A 12,110-nucleotide genomic window follows, 5' to 3' on the forward strand; every position below is an offset into this window, starting at 1 on the left:
TTACTCCAATAGCGACAACTAAAGATAAGCATCCTTTCCCATCCTCCAAACCTTAAAGGGAAACTTGTCATCCCACAGGACACTCTAACTGCTGCACTTACACATACACGGTTCTTCCCCAGAAATAGTGCCAGCCAGCGGTCATTGTCTAAGCCTGGGCTGGTAAGGAATTGCTGCATGGCATCAACTAAGAATCAGTAACAACTGGCTGTTCTATTATGAGGACAGAGGGTCCAAAGAAGCGGGAGGAAAATTCAGGACATTTGCTCAGGATGACTGTTCTAAATGTGTTTCCAAAGTCCAAGTGTTGAGAAGTTGGCATCTGTGCAAAACAAATATGATATCCCGTGGTCTGGGTTCCTTCCCTCCCCTCTTTCAAACTGATTTGGTATGTGAGCACACAAAGCAATGGGTCTCACCTTCAAACCTGTGTTAATACATTGCTCCCATTTGCTCCACTCCCCCACTGCCCTGCCCTGTGGCCCTCCCACCTCCAGCTCTCTCCTCCCCTAGTTAATCACATCTGCTTTCCTATTACATATATTCCACTACCCTCTCTATTCCCAAACTTACATAAGATCTTCTCCTTCCTCATCATGACCCCCATTTTAGCTTTGTAACCTACAAGCACACATATAAGCATGAATGTGAAGTGATACATATGTATATATAATTTTAAACTTAGGTTCTACATATGAGAAAGTACATGCATACTCATCTTCCTGAGTCTGGCTTATTTTGCTTGACATAATGATTTCCAGTTGCATCCACTTTCCTCCAAATGTCATAATTTCATTTTTGAAAATGTCTGCATAAAATCCTCTTGTTCATGTGTCTGGATTTTCAAAGTCGGGTTTCTGCACACTCCATGTCACTGCTAACCTGCCAGAATGAATTCCTGAGTGGGATGAATGGGTTGGGAGCCTTTATTACCCTGTGGCTTATTAAATGTATATTGGATAGGGCTCTAGAATTAAGGAGATAAAGAAGTGAGAAGGAGCCTAGCTAGTCCTCTAGTTCAGTGATTCTCAACCCATGGGTCATGACCCCTTTGGGGATCACTTACCAGGATCTTTTCATAATGATTCGTAACAATAGCAAAAGTACAGTTATGAAGTACCAACAAAAATAATTTTATGGTTGGGAGTCATCACGACATGAGGAACTATATTAAGGGGTCACAGCATTAGGAAGGTTGAGAACCACTGCTCTAATTCAAGGAAATAGTGAAGAAAAGTGAAATTGGGCACATTCTCATATGATCTTCAGCCCAGCAGCATAGAAGTCACCTGGGCACTTGAGAGAAACAATCAATTGGGTATCAGATCCCAGTCTCCAGAACTGATGATCAAACCATGCTTCAATGTTCCTCCAGATCATAGGGTGTAAGCTTAAGATGGAGACCTTCTGCACGGGAACCATGGCCCTTGGCCTGCCATTCATTACCCAACAAACTTCTCATTGCAATGCCTCCAACTGGTCCCTTAGCAATGAAATCACAGTGCTTGGGCTGGGGCTCAGCATTGTCATCTTTCAAAAGCTCTCCAGGAGAAGTGGCCCTGAGAATCACAATCAACTAGAACGAGAGAGATTCCAATTAGGTAGTTGGGGATTTCTGATGTGCAGCCCCGGATCAGTTTGCTCAAAACCACAGAGTCTTAGAAGACAATGTTCAGCAGAGACGCATTTTTACCTTCATAAACTGGAGGTGTGTGAAGCTTACTGATTAGAATCTTGCACCGACTCCGTGATGATAATATCATTGGATAACTCATCTACCAGACAACCGCTTATCCTTAGAGAGGAATGGGCTACATCTCTAGTCAGATCTCATTACCAAAGTGACTTAGGCTGTGAAGGAGACAGCACACCTCCTACACGCTGAGTCCAGGAGTTACTCAAGGGCCTCCTACTCCCTGTAGGCTTTGAAGCCCTGAGTCCTGAGGCTGGGTGAGACAGCAGCCTCCTCTCACAGGAGGGAGGTGGGGCCTGTAATGTTACTGAAGTTGTAAAACGATCATGATGACCATATGTAGAGCCGAGCTGGAAGCACCATTCCCCCTGAGGTGGGTGGAGCTTCAGCAGTGGCTGTACAGAAGAACTGGGCACTACCAACATGGGGAATAACAGGAATAGGAAGGCTCATCATACTTTGCTTCCTCAAACCATGAATTCCCAGGCATTTATGAAATGTAAAGAACCACTGTACATTGCCTAATCAACAGAAAGAAACATTCATTCAGATAGTTCTAAAGAAATGAAGTGCCAGCTCTCATGTCCTTACACTGTAAGACTACCCTCCCAGACACACACACACACACACACACACACACACACACACACACACCAACAACAACAACAACAACAATAAAGATTAAATGGCAAAGCCCAGCACCAGCTGAACAGCTGGCAGGCAGATGTACTGAGAAACACTATCAGCCTGGTTTCATCTCAGGAAGGACTGTGGAGTATTCAAGGTCTCGGAGTCCATCTTCTCTTGCCATGAAACAAGGATGTGGAAAGGAGGAAATGGCATTCCCTTGTGTCTTCACATCCATGATTATACAGACCACATAGTCTGATGAATCTTAGCTTGAACTACTTTGTCTGGCCTTAAATATTAATGGATTATGAATTTCAATGTTTTTCATGAAATGGAAATAACAAACCTAACTGCTTAGGGGCAGATTAATAAGACTGCATGAACTGAATTTTGCACAGTGCCTAGCAAACAGTGATAGCAAGAGTCATAATTATTTTTAACCTTTGAACATCAGCTGAAGTTCCACTTTCTTTGTGAATGCTTCCTAGATGAACCCCCCATACACTAGTGCTCCTACATACACACTTAGTCACTCCTTGGGAAATCTAGTACATTTATCAAACATATAATTTAGTTATGACATTACATGTTGTTTTTAGATTTTTAAAGACATGTTAATTCAATATATTCAATGAAATATCTTGTGTTTGGGACCCATGTCTAAGCATAAAACTCTTCTCTTTCATACATACTTTAGATATAGTATAAAAATAATTTTAGGTAATTTTATTAAGATATACAGTATGAAAATAATTTTAGGCAATTTTATTAACCAGAGTACAAACTTTTTAACCAAAAATGGTCATAATTTAAGGATCATCTATTATATAATAAATAATTGGTAATAATATTAATTTGTGAATGAAACAAAATTCCAAGGACTAGAACTTTCTACCTATGTCTTTAACACATGGCACTTTGAAGTTTTCATTCTGGGGGCATTTCAGAGTTGGGATTTCAAATTACAGATGCTAAGCCTACATATTCCAGTTGCTTATTTACATTTCTGTAATGACATTCCTGAGGAACTATTTCATGCTCTGTATCCCTAGTGCCTAGCACACACTTGTGTATTTCGTGTATTTCCTGAGTAAATGAATGAATGATAGATGAGTGAATGAATGAAACAAGATCTGCTCCCACCCAATGATCAGAAGACTGTTAATTAGGATGGCAAGGACAGAAGGAAGAAATAAGAGAAATCACAATAGGGAGGTCGATTATTATGGCTGACTTGAGACCTAAAAAGTAAAGAACCATCACCCTTTGAAGGTTTAAACCACAGAGGAGAATTCATCCAGAAAGCTCTTCTCTGAGGACTTTGCAGGAAAAGAAAGTGGTGAGGAGCAATGTTTACATAAATACTCAGGGAAGACTTCTTGACTGTTTTGGGTCTAAGTCTTCTGAGGACAGTCCCACAAGGGTAGGGCACATTGAGATCTTTCCACACAAACTTAGGCCAAACCAAGCAATAACCCATTCCTCTCTCTTGAGGTTCTCAGCAAGTCTGAGCTGTGTCTCAGCACTGCTTCTCAGCCTGCATCACTCTTTCTAGGGTCTGTCCTTCAGATGCCTCCAGCACTCCATTGAGACATTTCCTTTAGGTTCCAAGTCTGTCCCTGGATGACTGAACAATGACAATCAAATGCACATTGGCTTCACAGTTCTAGCCTTGTTCCTCCCACAGTCACACAACACACCCTTTCTCTGGAGCGTGGGCCTGGGAAATTGGCTGAGGCCGGAAGCCTTTTTTTTAATTTAATTATATTTATTTTAATTTTATGTATAAGTGCTCTGTATATATACCTGCATGTCAGAAGAGGGCATCAGATCCTGTTACAGATGGTTGTGAGCCACCATGTGGTTGCTAGCAATTGAACTTAGGACCTCTGGAGGAGCAGCTAGTGCTCTTAACCTCTGAGCCATCTCTCCAGCTCCAGAAAGAGTCTTAACTATTTCTATCACTATAAGAGGTCTTCTGAGACACCAAACTCAAGCCCCTCGGGGTGAAAGTAACTGAGCTTATTCTCTTGACCATATGAGCATAAGAAGCTCCCCTTGGCAGCCCTTAAAAATAGGGATGCAAAAACAGACAAGGCATGTGCAAACCACCTAGAAAGGCTATGATACATGCCTGCATTTGGGGAAAAACCTGTCCACTAGGCCACAGGATAACAAAGTGTGCACTCCTAGCTGCTATCTATCCCAGCTCCATCATTCACAGCCATGAAAGATACGTCACTTAAATAGTCAGGCTGCTGAGCAGGTGTTAATTTCTCTCTTTAGATTTCAGATGCTCTTCATCAAGCATCAACATTTTAAAGCTTAATCAGCTGAGCCCAGATTGGAGCCCAGGGCAGCAACCGCATCCTGAGGACTCACCGCATCCTGACAACTAAGGACCTCCAAGATGCTGTTGAGGAGTTCCACACAGTACTTCTTCTCCAAGACCTGGTGCTGCCCATCATCCCTCTGCTCCAGCAGCTCCTTCAGCTCTTTGGTGATGACAGGAAGCAGAATGTCCCGGCATTCTGGAAGCAAAGTAGTGACAGGCATGTATATAAGCTTCCTGTTTTGTTTCTTTTCTTTCCTTCATATATGTAATACGTATGTATGTATGTATGTATGTATGTATAAATATAGGAAATACATTGCTCTTTATCATTTCTCATGGAAACACTTTTATATTACAATACAGTCATAAATACAATGTGCTATATAGAATTATGACAGATATGCCCTATGATATATTTATAATTATATTATTACAGAACTTAAATAACAATTTATATAATTTTTTTCATTAGGTTATAATTAACAAATATATTTTCTGTGTAAAAAGATTAAGTATTTAAAGGTTAGGGTAAGATTTCCTTAGAATATAAGTCACAATTCTGGTTTCTCCCCTGTCCTTCATTCCCTAGAATCAACCAGCTATTTTATTTTATATGTTTAAATATGTAAATACATATACATATATGCAAATGTTGTGGTATAAATTCTCCTAGTCTCATTTTCATTTTGTATTTACTTTAATTCATATCATATTGTGGTTATAAACTATCAAGATCTTTGTGTATGACTTTCCATACATAAGCAGAATAAATCCTACAGTGTCCTCTGCCTCTGTTTTCAAAATGAGGCATGGCTACAGGTGTTGCTTAATTCCTTGATACCATTCACTCACCAATATTCCTTGGAGCAATTTTTATATTTTTATGTGTAGCAACTAACTTAATTATTTAATTACTATAACATTCTCACATCACAGATATATTTTCTTATTTGGCCATAATCCTATTGTTGGACATTTTTCAAATTACAAAACAATACAAACGTTGAACAATCTTCTACTTGGCTCCTGTGCACATTGCCTTCAGAGTGAAATAAACTAGAGAAGAGGATCTCTCCTGACACCAGTGTGCTCTAAAGTCTTACACAATTTTATCTCTACATTTCCCTTAAAAAACAAAACCTTTAAGGGAAAAAAAATCCAAAACCATTTCAAACCATCCACAGTCAGATGCCACTTATGCTAAGACATGAATCATGAATCATATACACCAGAATGTCATTTAAATTCAATCCAACAACTAGACGTTGAACGTTTCCTATATCTTTTGAGGCACCAGGTTTCTGAAGATACAGAATGAGCTGTGATTATTTCCCATTAGGTATTTAAAATCCAACCAAGGTAATGAACAATAAGAAAGGGCAGAAGCTAAATCAAGGTGAAAAGGAGACACCAAGCACAGCTCTTGTTTTCTATCCCAACATCTGCACTCCTCTCTTCTGGCCAGCACCCTGACTGACTCTGGGGAAGACGTGGCTCCAGCCCTGAGAAACTATTGGAAGGTGTCTGCACTCCTTAGGATAAGGGCTGAGCACTGAGTCCTAAATATGGTGGTGTCTGACATGGGAATCTTAAGGAACCATTTATAATGGTAACAGACGACATTATTAACTGCTAACATATATGGGGTGCTTACAGCAAGCTAGGTTTAAATGCACTATTTGAAGTATTTAGCAAGAGTTAACTCAATTACTCTTTCTGTTCACAGGAGGAGATGATATTATCTCCTCATTTTGCCAATGTCATGTGTGCACAGGTAGGCAGTGATAGACCCGAGTGATCACAGCCTGTACTCTGAACCATTGCACAGAGATTCCAGACCTCATGGAGTTCAGCTGTCATCTGCATGGAGGAGGCCATACCCTCACCTCTGCTCCCTCCTCAGAACTACTCTAGCTCTGAGTACTCAACCTCCCTGTTGACTAGCTCTGCAGCTTCTCCAGGGTCTACAAAGGGCTCATCTTCTGAATACATTTGTTTAGATGTAACTTTCCCAAAGTAGGTTTTTGTTGCTCGCAGATCCAGAGAAGTTTCTTACATGTTTGTTTAGATGTTTGCTTCAAAATGTATTTTTAAAGAGATGTTGACTTGCAACTTGGAAATGTTGGATTTGTTAGAAGAAATCCCAGGTGTTAGAGTACATGTGACAGAAAAACCAAATAAGATCATTTCAGGCAGGAAGCCCCTGCTCAGAAAATGGATAATTCCAACTTCAGAATACTCCACTGCCCAGTTGTTCCTGTCTTTAAACCATCAGAAGATGAGCATCATCCTTCTCCTCAAAAGTTAGTTTTGCAAGTAAATTCACAACAGAGATCTACAGTGCAGCAGAATGTCTTCCTCCTCTACAGTGGCCTGGATGAGAGAGTCCCCAAAAATGCCCCTTGAGAAGATTCATTGTCATTGCACTGTGTATAAAGGCTGGAACAGCTGAAGAGCAGAGCTGCCACTGCAGTGGGCCAGTGTGACAATAAGAACAGGTGTGCGCATTGGTCCCTCATTGTTACATCGGATGCCTCCTCTGACATCCAATGTATTCTGTTGAGGCTAAGGATCCCCAAAGACCTTCAAGGAAGGTGGAAACAACTGGTGAAGAGTGGTCAGTCATCTTGAGTTTAAAATAAGACCATGGCTAGGAATGAAGTGCTGAGTAGAGCATGTGCTTAGTATTCATGAGGCTCAGTTTTCAGGATCCAAAAGAGAAAAGGTTAGGAAACCAATGAGTTAGGACTATTGTGACTTAAAACTTAAAAATCATTTGTAAAATGAGATCAGTTGGACCTGCAAGAAGATGTCAAGTCAGATAAAGGATTAACCCATTTGTGCAATTTAACTAACTCAGTCACACACACTTTGTTAAATCGAATAATTGTTAACGCTTCATACAAAATTCTACAACCACATAAATACAGGTTCACAGAAGTGGCAGGCAGAAGGGCAGACAGGTGGACATTTGCACTAGAGTAGATCAGAACCCTGCAGAAGCAGCACTCCATCCATCTGAAAGGTGTAGGCTTTACATATTAGCAAGACCAGCATCCCTGGATGATGGAGGCTGCTGATGTTGAAACTCAGCAAGATTCTCACCAAGGAAGCCATCAATATTGCAGCCTACTTTGCAGAAAAGACTTTGTCTTCTTGTTAACTCTGATTTCTCAGAAATGTCTGGCTCCCCCGTTCGGGGATGAAATAATTTTTTTCTGGTTTGTAATTGGAGCTGTGAAATTACATTAGCTAGTGAAGCTTCAGGAAGCAGCATTCCTAAATCATTGCTTGATTGTCAAGCAAACAGACAATAATGGTTTAAAAGACAGATCTTGCAAAGCCTTAAATCAATCTTTGTAGGCAGAGATAATGAGGATCACAGACCCGCATCCCATGTGAGATGGTTGCCTCAGGTACCCACACTGACAAAGGCTGGGCCATCTGCCATCAGGCGTCAAGTCCAAATTGTAATTCAGACCACTACTGAGGAGTTGGCATAGTTACTCGATTCTCTGTGTTTTAATCGAAAGTTTCTTTTGTCCAGGTGACTATGGAGAAAAATGCAGCATGCCTGGGCTCAGTTTTCATTTTTTTTCTCAAGAAAGTTTGGTCTATGGTGGATGGTGTCGCCTGCCTGACCTCATAGCCTTTTTGAAGTGGGATGTGCCTTTTCAGTGTGGTATCACCCAGGGATACTTAAAATAAAAAGGAAGGAAGGAAGGAAGGAAGGAAGGAAGGAAGGAAGGAAGGAAGGAAGGAAGGGGAAGGGGAAGAAAAGAAGAAAGGAAGGAAGGAAGGAAGGAAGGAAGGAAGGAAGGAAGGAAGGAAGGAAGGAAGGAAGGAAAGAGCAGTTTCCACCCTCTTTGAAGAACCAAATTGAAGAGCATTGAGCCAAAATTGCTTCTGTGGCCATAGCCACAGCCTGAGTTCCAGAGGAAAGTGGTCCACATCTGCATGTGACATCTTCCCTCAAACATGTCCTCTTTGGCTTCCTCTCAGAGTGAAGAAAGAACCTTGTCACAGTTAACCAAGCACAGTGGGTTACCATCTTTGATTTTTATCCCTTTCTCAATATCAACACCCAACCTGTCATGAATCAGCTGTTTCCATGTTCTGGATCACATGTCCTAAGTTATCTCTCATCTCTCTATACAGTCACTGCAGTCTAGAAATTCTTCAGTGACTTCCAATTGCTCTCAAGGTGTTTTAGAGCCCTTTTGGTGCAGCTACAGACCCTTTGTGAGACCCTTTCTTTGCTTCTCCAGATGCTCCTCCACCTCACCCATCACCAACCTTTATTTCTGGATCTTTTTAAACATTGCCTTCATTGACAGGAATACCCTTCACCTGACTGATCTCTGCCTTCTAGGTCTAAACTTAGAGGTCAAATCCTCTAGGACAGCTTTCTTGGTGCTTCCATCCCGACTGGGGTGACTGTCCCATGTGTCCCTGTAGCACCCAGAATGTGTTTCTATCTTATCAGGAATCATACTATGTCATTATCTTTGGAACTAGATAGACAATGTGATTCTTACTGATCACCCTGAAAGTAAAGCCAAGGTCCAAATGAAGACAACAGATGCTAATCATCATGCGTTCTAAACCTCTCCCCATTAGATGGGCTACAGCAGCATCCTTCCAGATTTCTGAGAGGTACCAACTCTGCGTCAGCACAAGGCCAATGTCTGTGCACTCATTCTAGGACAGAGAAGGTGTCATCAGGAGCCTCTGGATATAGTGCAGCACACACAATAAGACATTCTGACCCATCTCTTGTGAAAAGGAGGTTGAGAGAGAGAAAATGCAAACAAATCTCTCATAACCTAAGAAGGCAAGACTGGCACCTCATGTCCCCAATAGAGACGTTTGCTAGTCTCTGACCTCAGGTACCGCTTCAGTCCATGCCGTGCAGAGTCTGTGGAACATTCTAGAGACTGGTAAACTCAGAGGAAGGGGTTAGACACAGCACATGGCTATGCCCTGTTGTGTCTTCAGGTGGTTTACCCAGCTCTGTAAGCCTGACCGTGGTGTCTGTAATTTCATTCCAAGCCAGCCTTCCACTTTGTCACCAGCACTAGTTAATCGCCTCTTCAATTCTGGTCAATATTTCACAGACTTTAAGGTGAAACTCATTGGGCTTTGGCCAAGTTCCTATTGACTGGGAGGCAAATTCAACTCAGTTTAACCCTCTTGGGGAATGAGAGGGCTTCTGGCTGTCAAGGTGCACTCTGCCTCCCCAGTGTGTTCTGGCACACTGGGAAAGCCCTTGATTAAAACCCCAGCTCCACTGGGCAAGGCTGAGCTCAGTAAGCAGGCCTTGGCTTCCCTTAGCTACCTTTTTCTCTTGGGCTCACAGACCATCTGCAGATGTGAAAGGCCATTTGGCTGAATCAGTTACACGAGAAGGAGGCACTCCATAGACACAGCACGACTCTGACAGTCAGCAATTTGTTCTCCCAACCTCCCTGCTCCAGCCAGAGTGTCACAGAGCAAACACATTGCACGTACTGAGGGAAATCAATAGCCACTCACAAACTTTATATTCCAGATCAGGTTACAATTCTTGTGTGATTCTACTAACATCTCTCCCAACTCATTTTTTTTCCAGTGGCAACTCATGAAAACACACCTAATTACCACATCCAGATCATCACCGCCCCCTCCAGCCCTTGTCATGATGTGCATCTCACCACTTTGAACCTACAGGCCAAAATATGCCTCCCTAGCCAGACAACACAAGCTATTTAGAGATCATAGAACTCAGCAATGGCTAAAATGGCTTCAGAAATCTCAGCAGAAGCAGATCTAATTAGGGGGCAGTGGACCCTCCAGAAGAGACATGATTCTCCAGCTTTATTCAGGACACACACTGACACTCCAAAACAAACTCCCACTTTGATCAGATAGATTTAACATTCAAGGCTTGTAAGCTTCTATCACATATATTTTATAGTTAACATAAAATGGGATTTTTGCAAGCAGAAGCCCCATAATGACTGGATAGTTCCTAAAGTAGCACAGCCATGGTAGAAAAAAAAAAAAATAGACTGACACAAACTCACCAAAACTTAGTACTTCTCTCTCCTTCCCTGGTCTTCCCTCCCCCCTTCCTCTTCCTCTCTCTACCGTGTGTGTGTGTGTGTGTGTGTGTGTGTGTGTGTGTGTGTGTGTGTGTGTGTTGTGATTAGGTATACGTGTGCTTGTGTGGGGGCACAAGTGCCCTTGCCAGATTAATGTCATCTGTCTTTATCATTCTCCACCTGGAGCTCAGATTCCAATTCAGCTGAACTGGGATCCTCTGTCTCGGCCCCTACAGCACTGGAACCATCTCCCCAGCTCCAAGTTGCAGGAAATTTTAAGAGGCAGCAATATGGATGTATCCCTCAAGTCACACTGATTATAGATAGATACATTTGAAATCTCTGACCGTCTACATATTGCATAACATATGCCTGTAATATGCATGCATCCTTTGTATATAACATGTATGTCATACATTGTTTACTGTGTGCTATGTGTATATACATACAGAAACACATCTTGATGGCTACTTATCATGACAAGCACTGCTTTTGAAGATATTCTATTCTACAGGCTGTGAAAAAAGAAAGAAAGAAACTAGTGATTGGCTTGTCCAGTAGCAAGATCCAACAGCAACCCCTGGAACAGGAGTGGGAAAATGGGGACCCATGGGGAACAGGAAGAATAGGGCATAACCCTCCAGACCTCTAGTAGCCTCTCTGAAGGTAAACTCATGGGCATGGAGGACCTAGGGTATTCAAACCCAGAGGATGGACTGCCCAAGGCCCTTTTTGTGTTTCCAGTCCACAGATTAAAGCAGGCTCCTGCCAGGGAGGGAGGCAGCCTTAGGAGCAGGCCCTGGCTGTGCTAGGCAGAGTGGGGATACAGCTTTGACACAGGATCTAGTAAACAAGCTAGAGAGAACTTGGGTGGAAGGAACATTTCCTGAATGCCCTCACAGAGGTGTCAGAGACTAAATCCAGAGCTGATAGGAAACGGCCATACAAAGAAGATCTCAGAGCAGAGCATTTGGGAGCAGAGGAAACAGGAGGCCATGGCTCTCAGTGCAGAAATGATATTAGAAATTCGCCTGGTGACAAGTGGCTAGACTGTGGAAAGTGGTGGACTGTAACATGGAACAGAAAATTCGGAGAGGAGGGGCGGGGGGCAGGGCTCATCTGGGCTGTGATGAGGATTTGATCAGTACAAAGAATTAAGCCAGGTTGAGTGCACAGACAAGCAAGGTTTTGTTTCTGTGTTTCTCTGGGGACCTGGGGGTTGGTTCTAGAAAGGAAGAAAGGCAGCCAACAGAAGGAGCTTTCTGGAGGGGAAAGGGAGAAGTGTTGAGCCTCCTCTCTCTCCCGGCCATTCTTCCTAAAGCTCAGGATCTCATACCTCTTCTATGGACATTCATTAATTTAACTAAAA

General features: G+C 42.3%; 1 protein-coding gene across 1 annotated transcript in view; it reads right to left on the reverse strand.

Annotated features, from left to right (window-relative positions):
* Nucleotides 1-12,110, reverse strand: part of Dock2 (dedicator of cytokinesis 2) — a 395,818-nt gene that overhangs the window by 234,234 nt on the left and 149,474 nt on the right. Inside the window, exon 26 of the mRNA XM_036195507.1 lies at nt 4,706-4,854. Within this exon, the coding sequence (XP_036051400.1) occupies nt 4,706-4,854 (149 nt within the window). The remainder of the gene's footprint in view (nt 1-4,705; nt 4,855-12,110) is intronic.

This window comes from Onychomys torridus, chromosome 8 (genome assembly GCF_903995425.1).
Source record: "Onychomys torridus chromosome 8, mOncTor1.1, whole genome shotgun sequence".
Taxonomy (NCBI): Eukaryota; Metazoa; Chordata; class Mammalia; order Rodentia; family Cricetidae; genus Onychomys; species Onychomys torridus.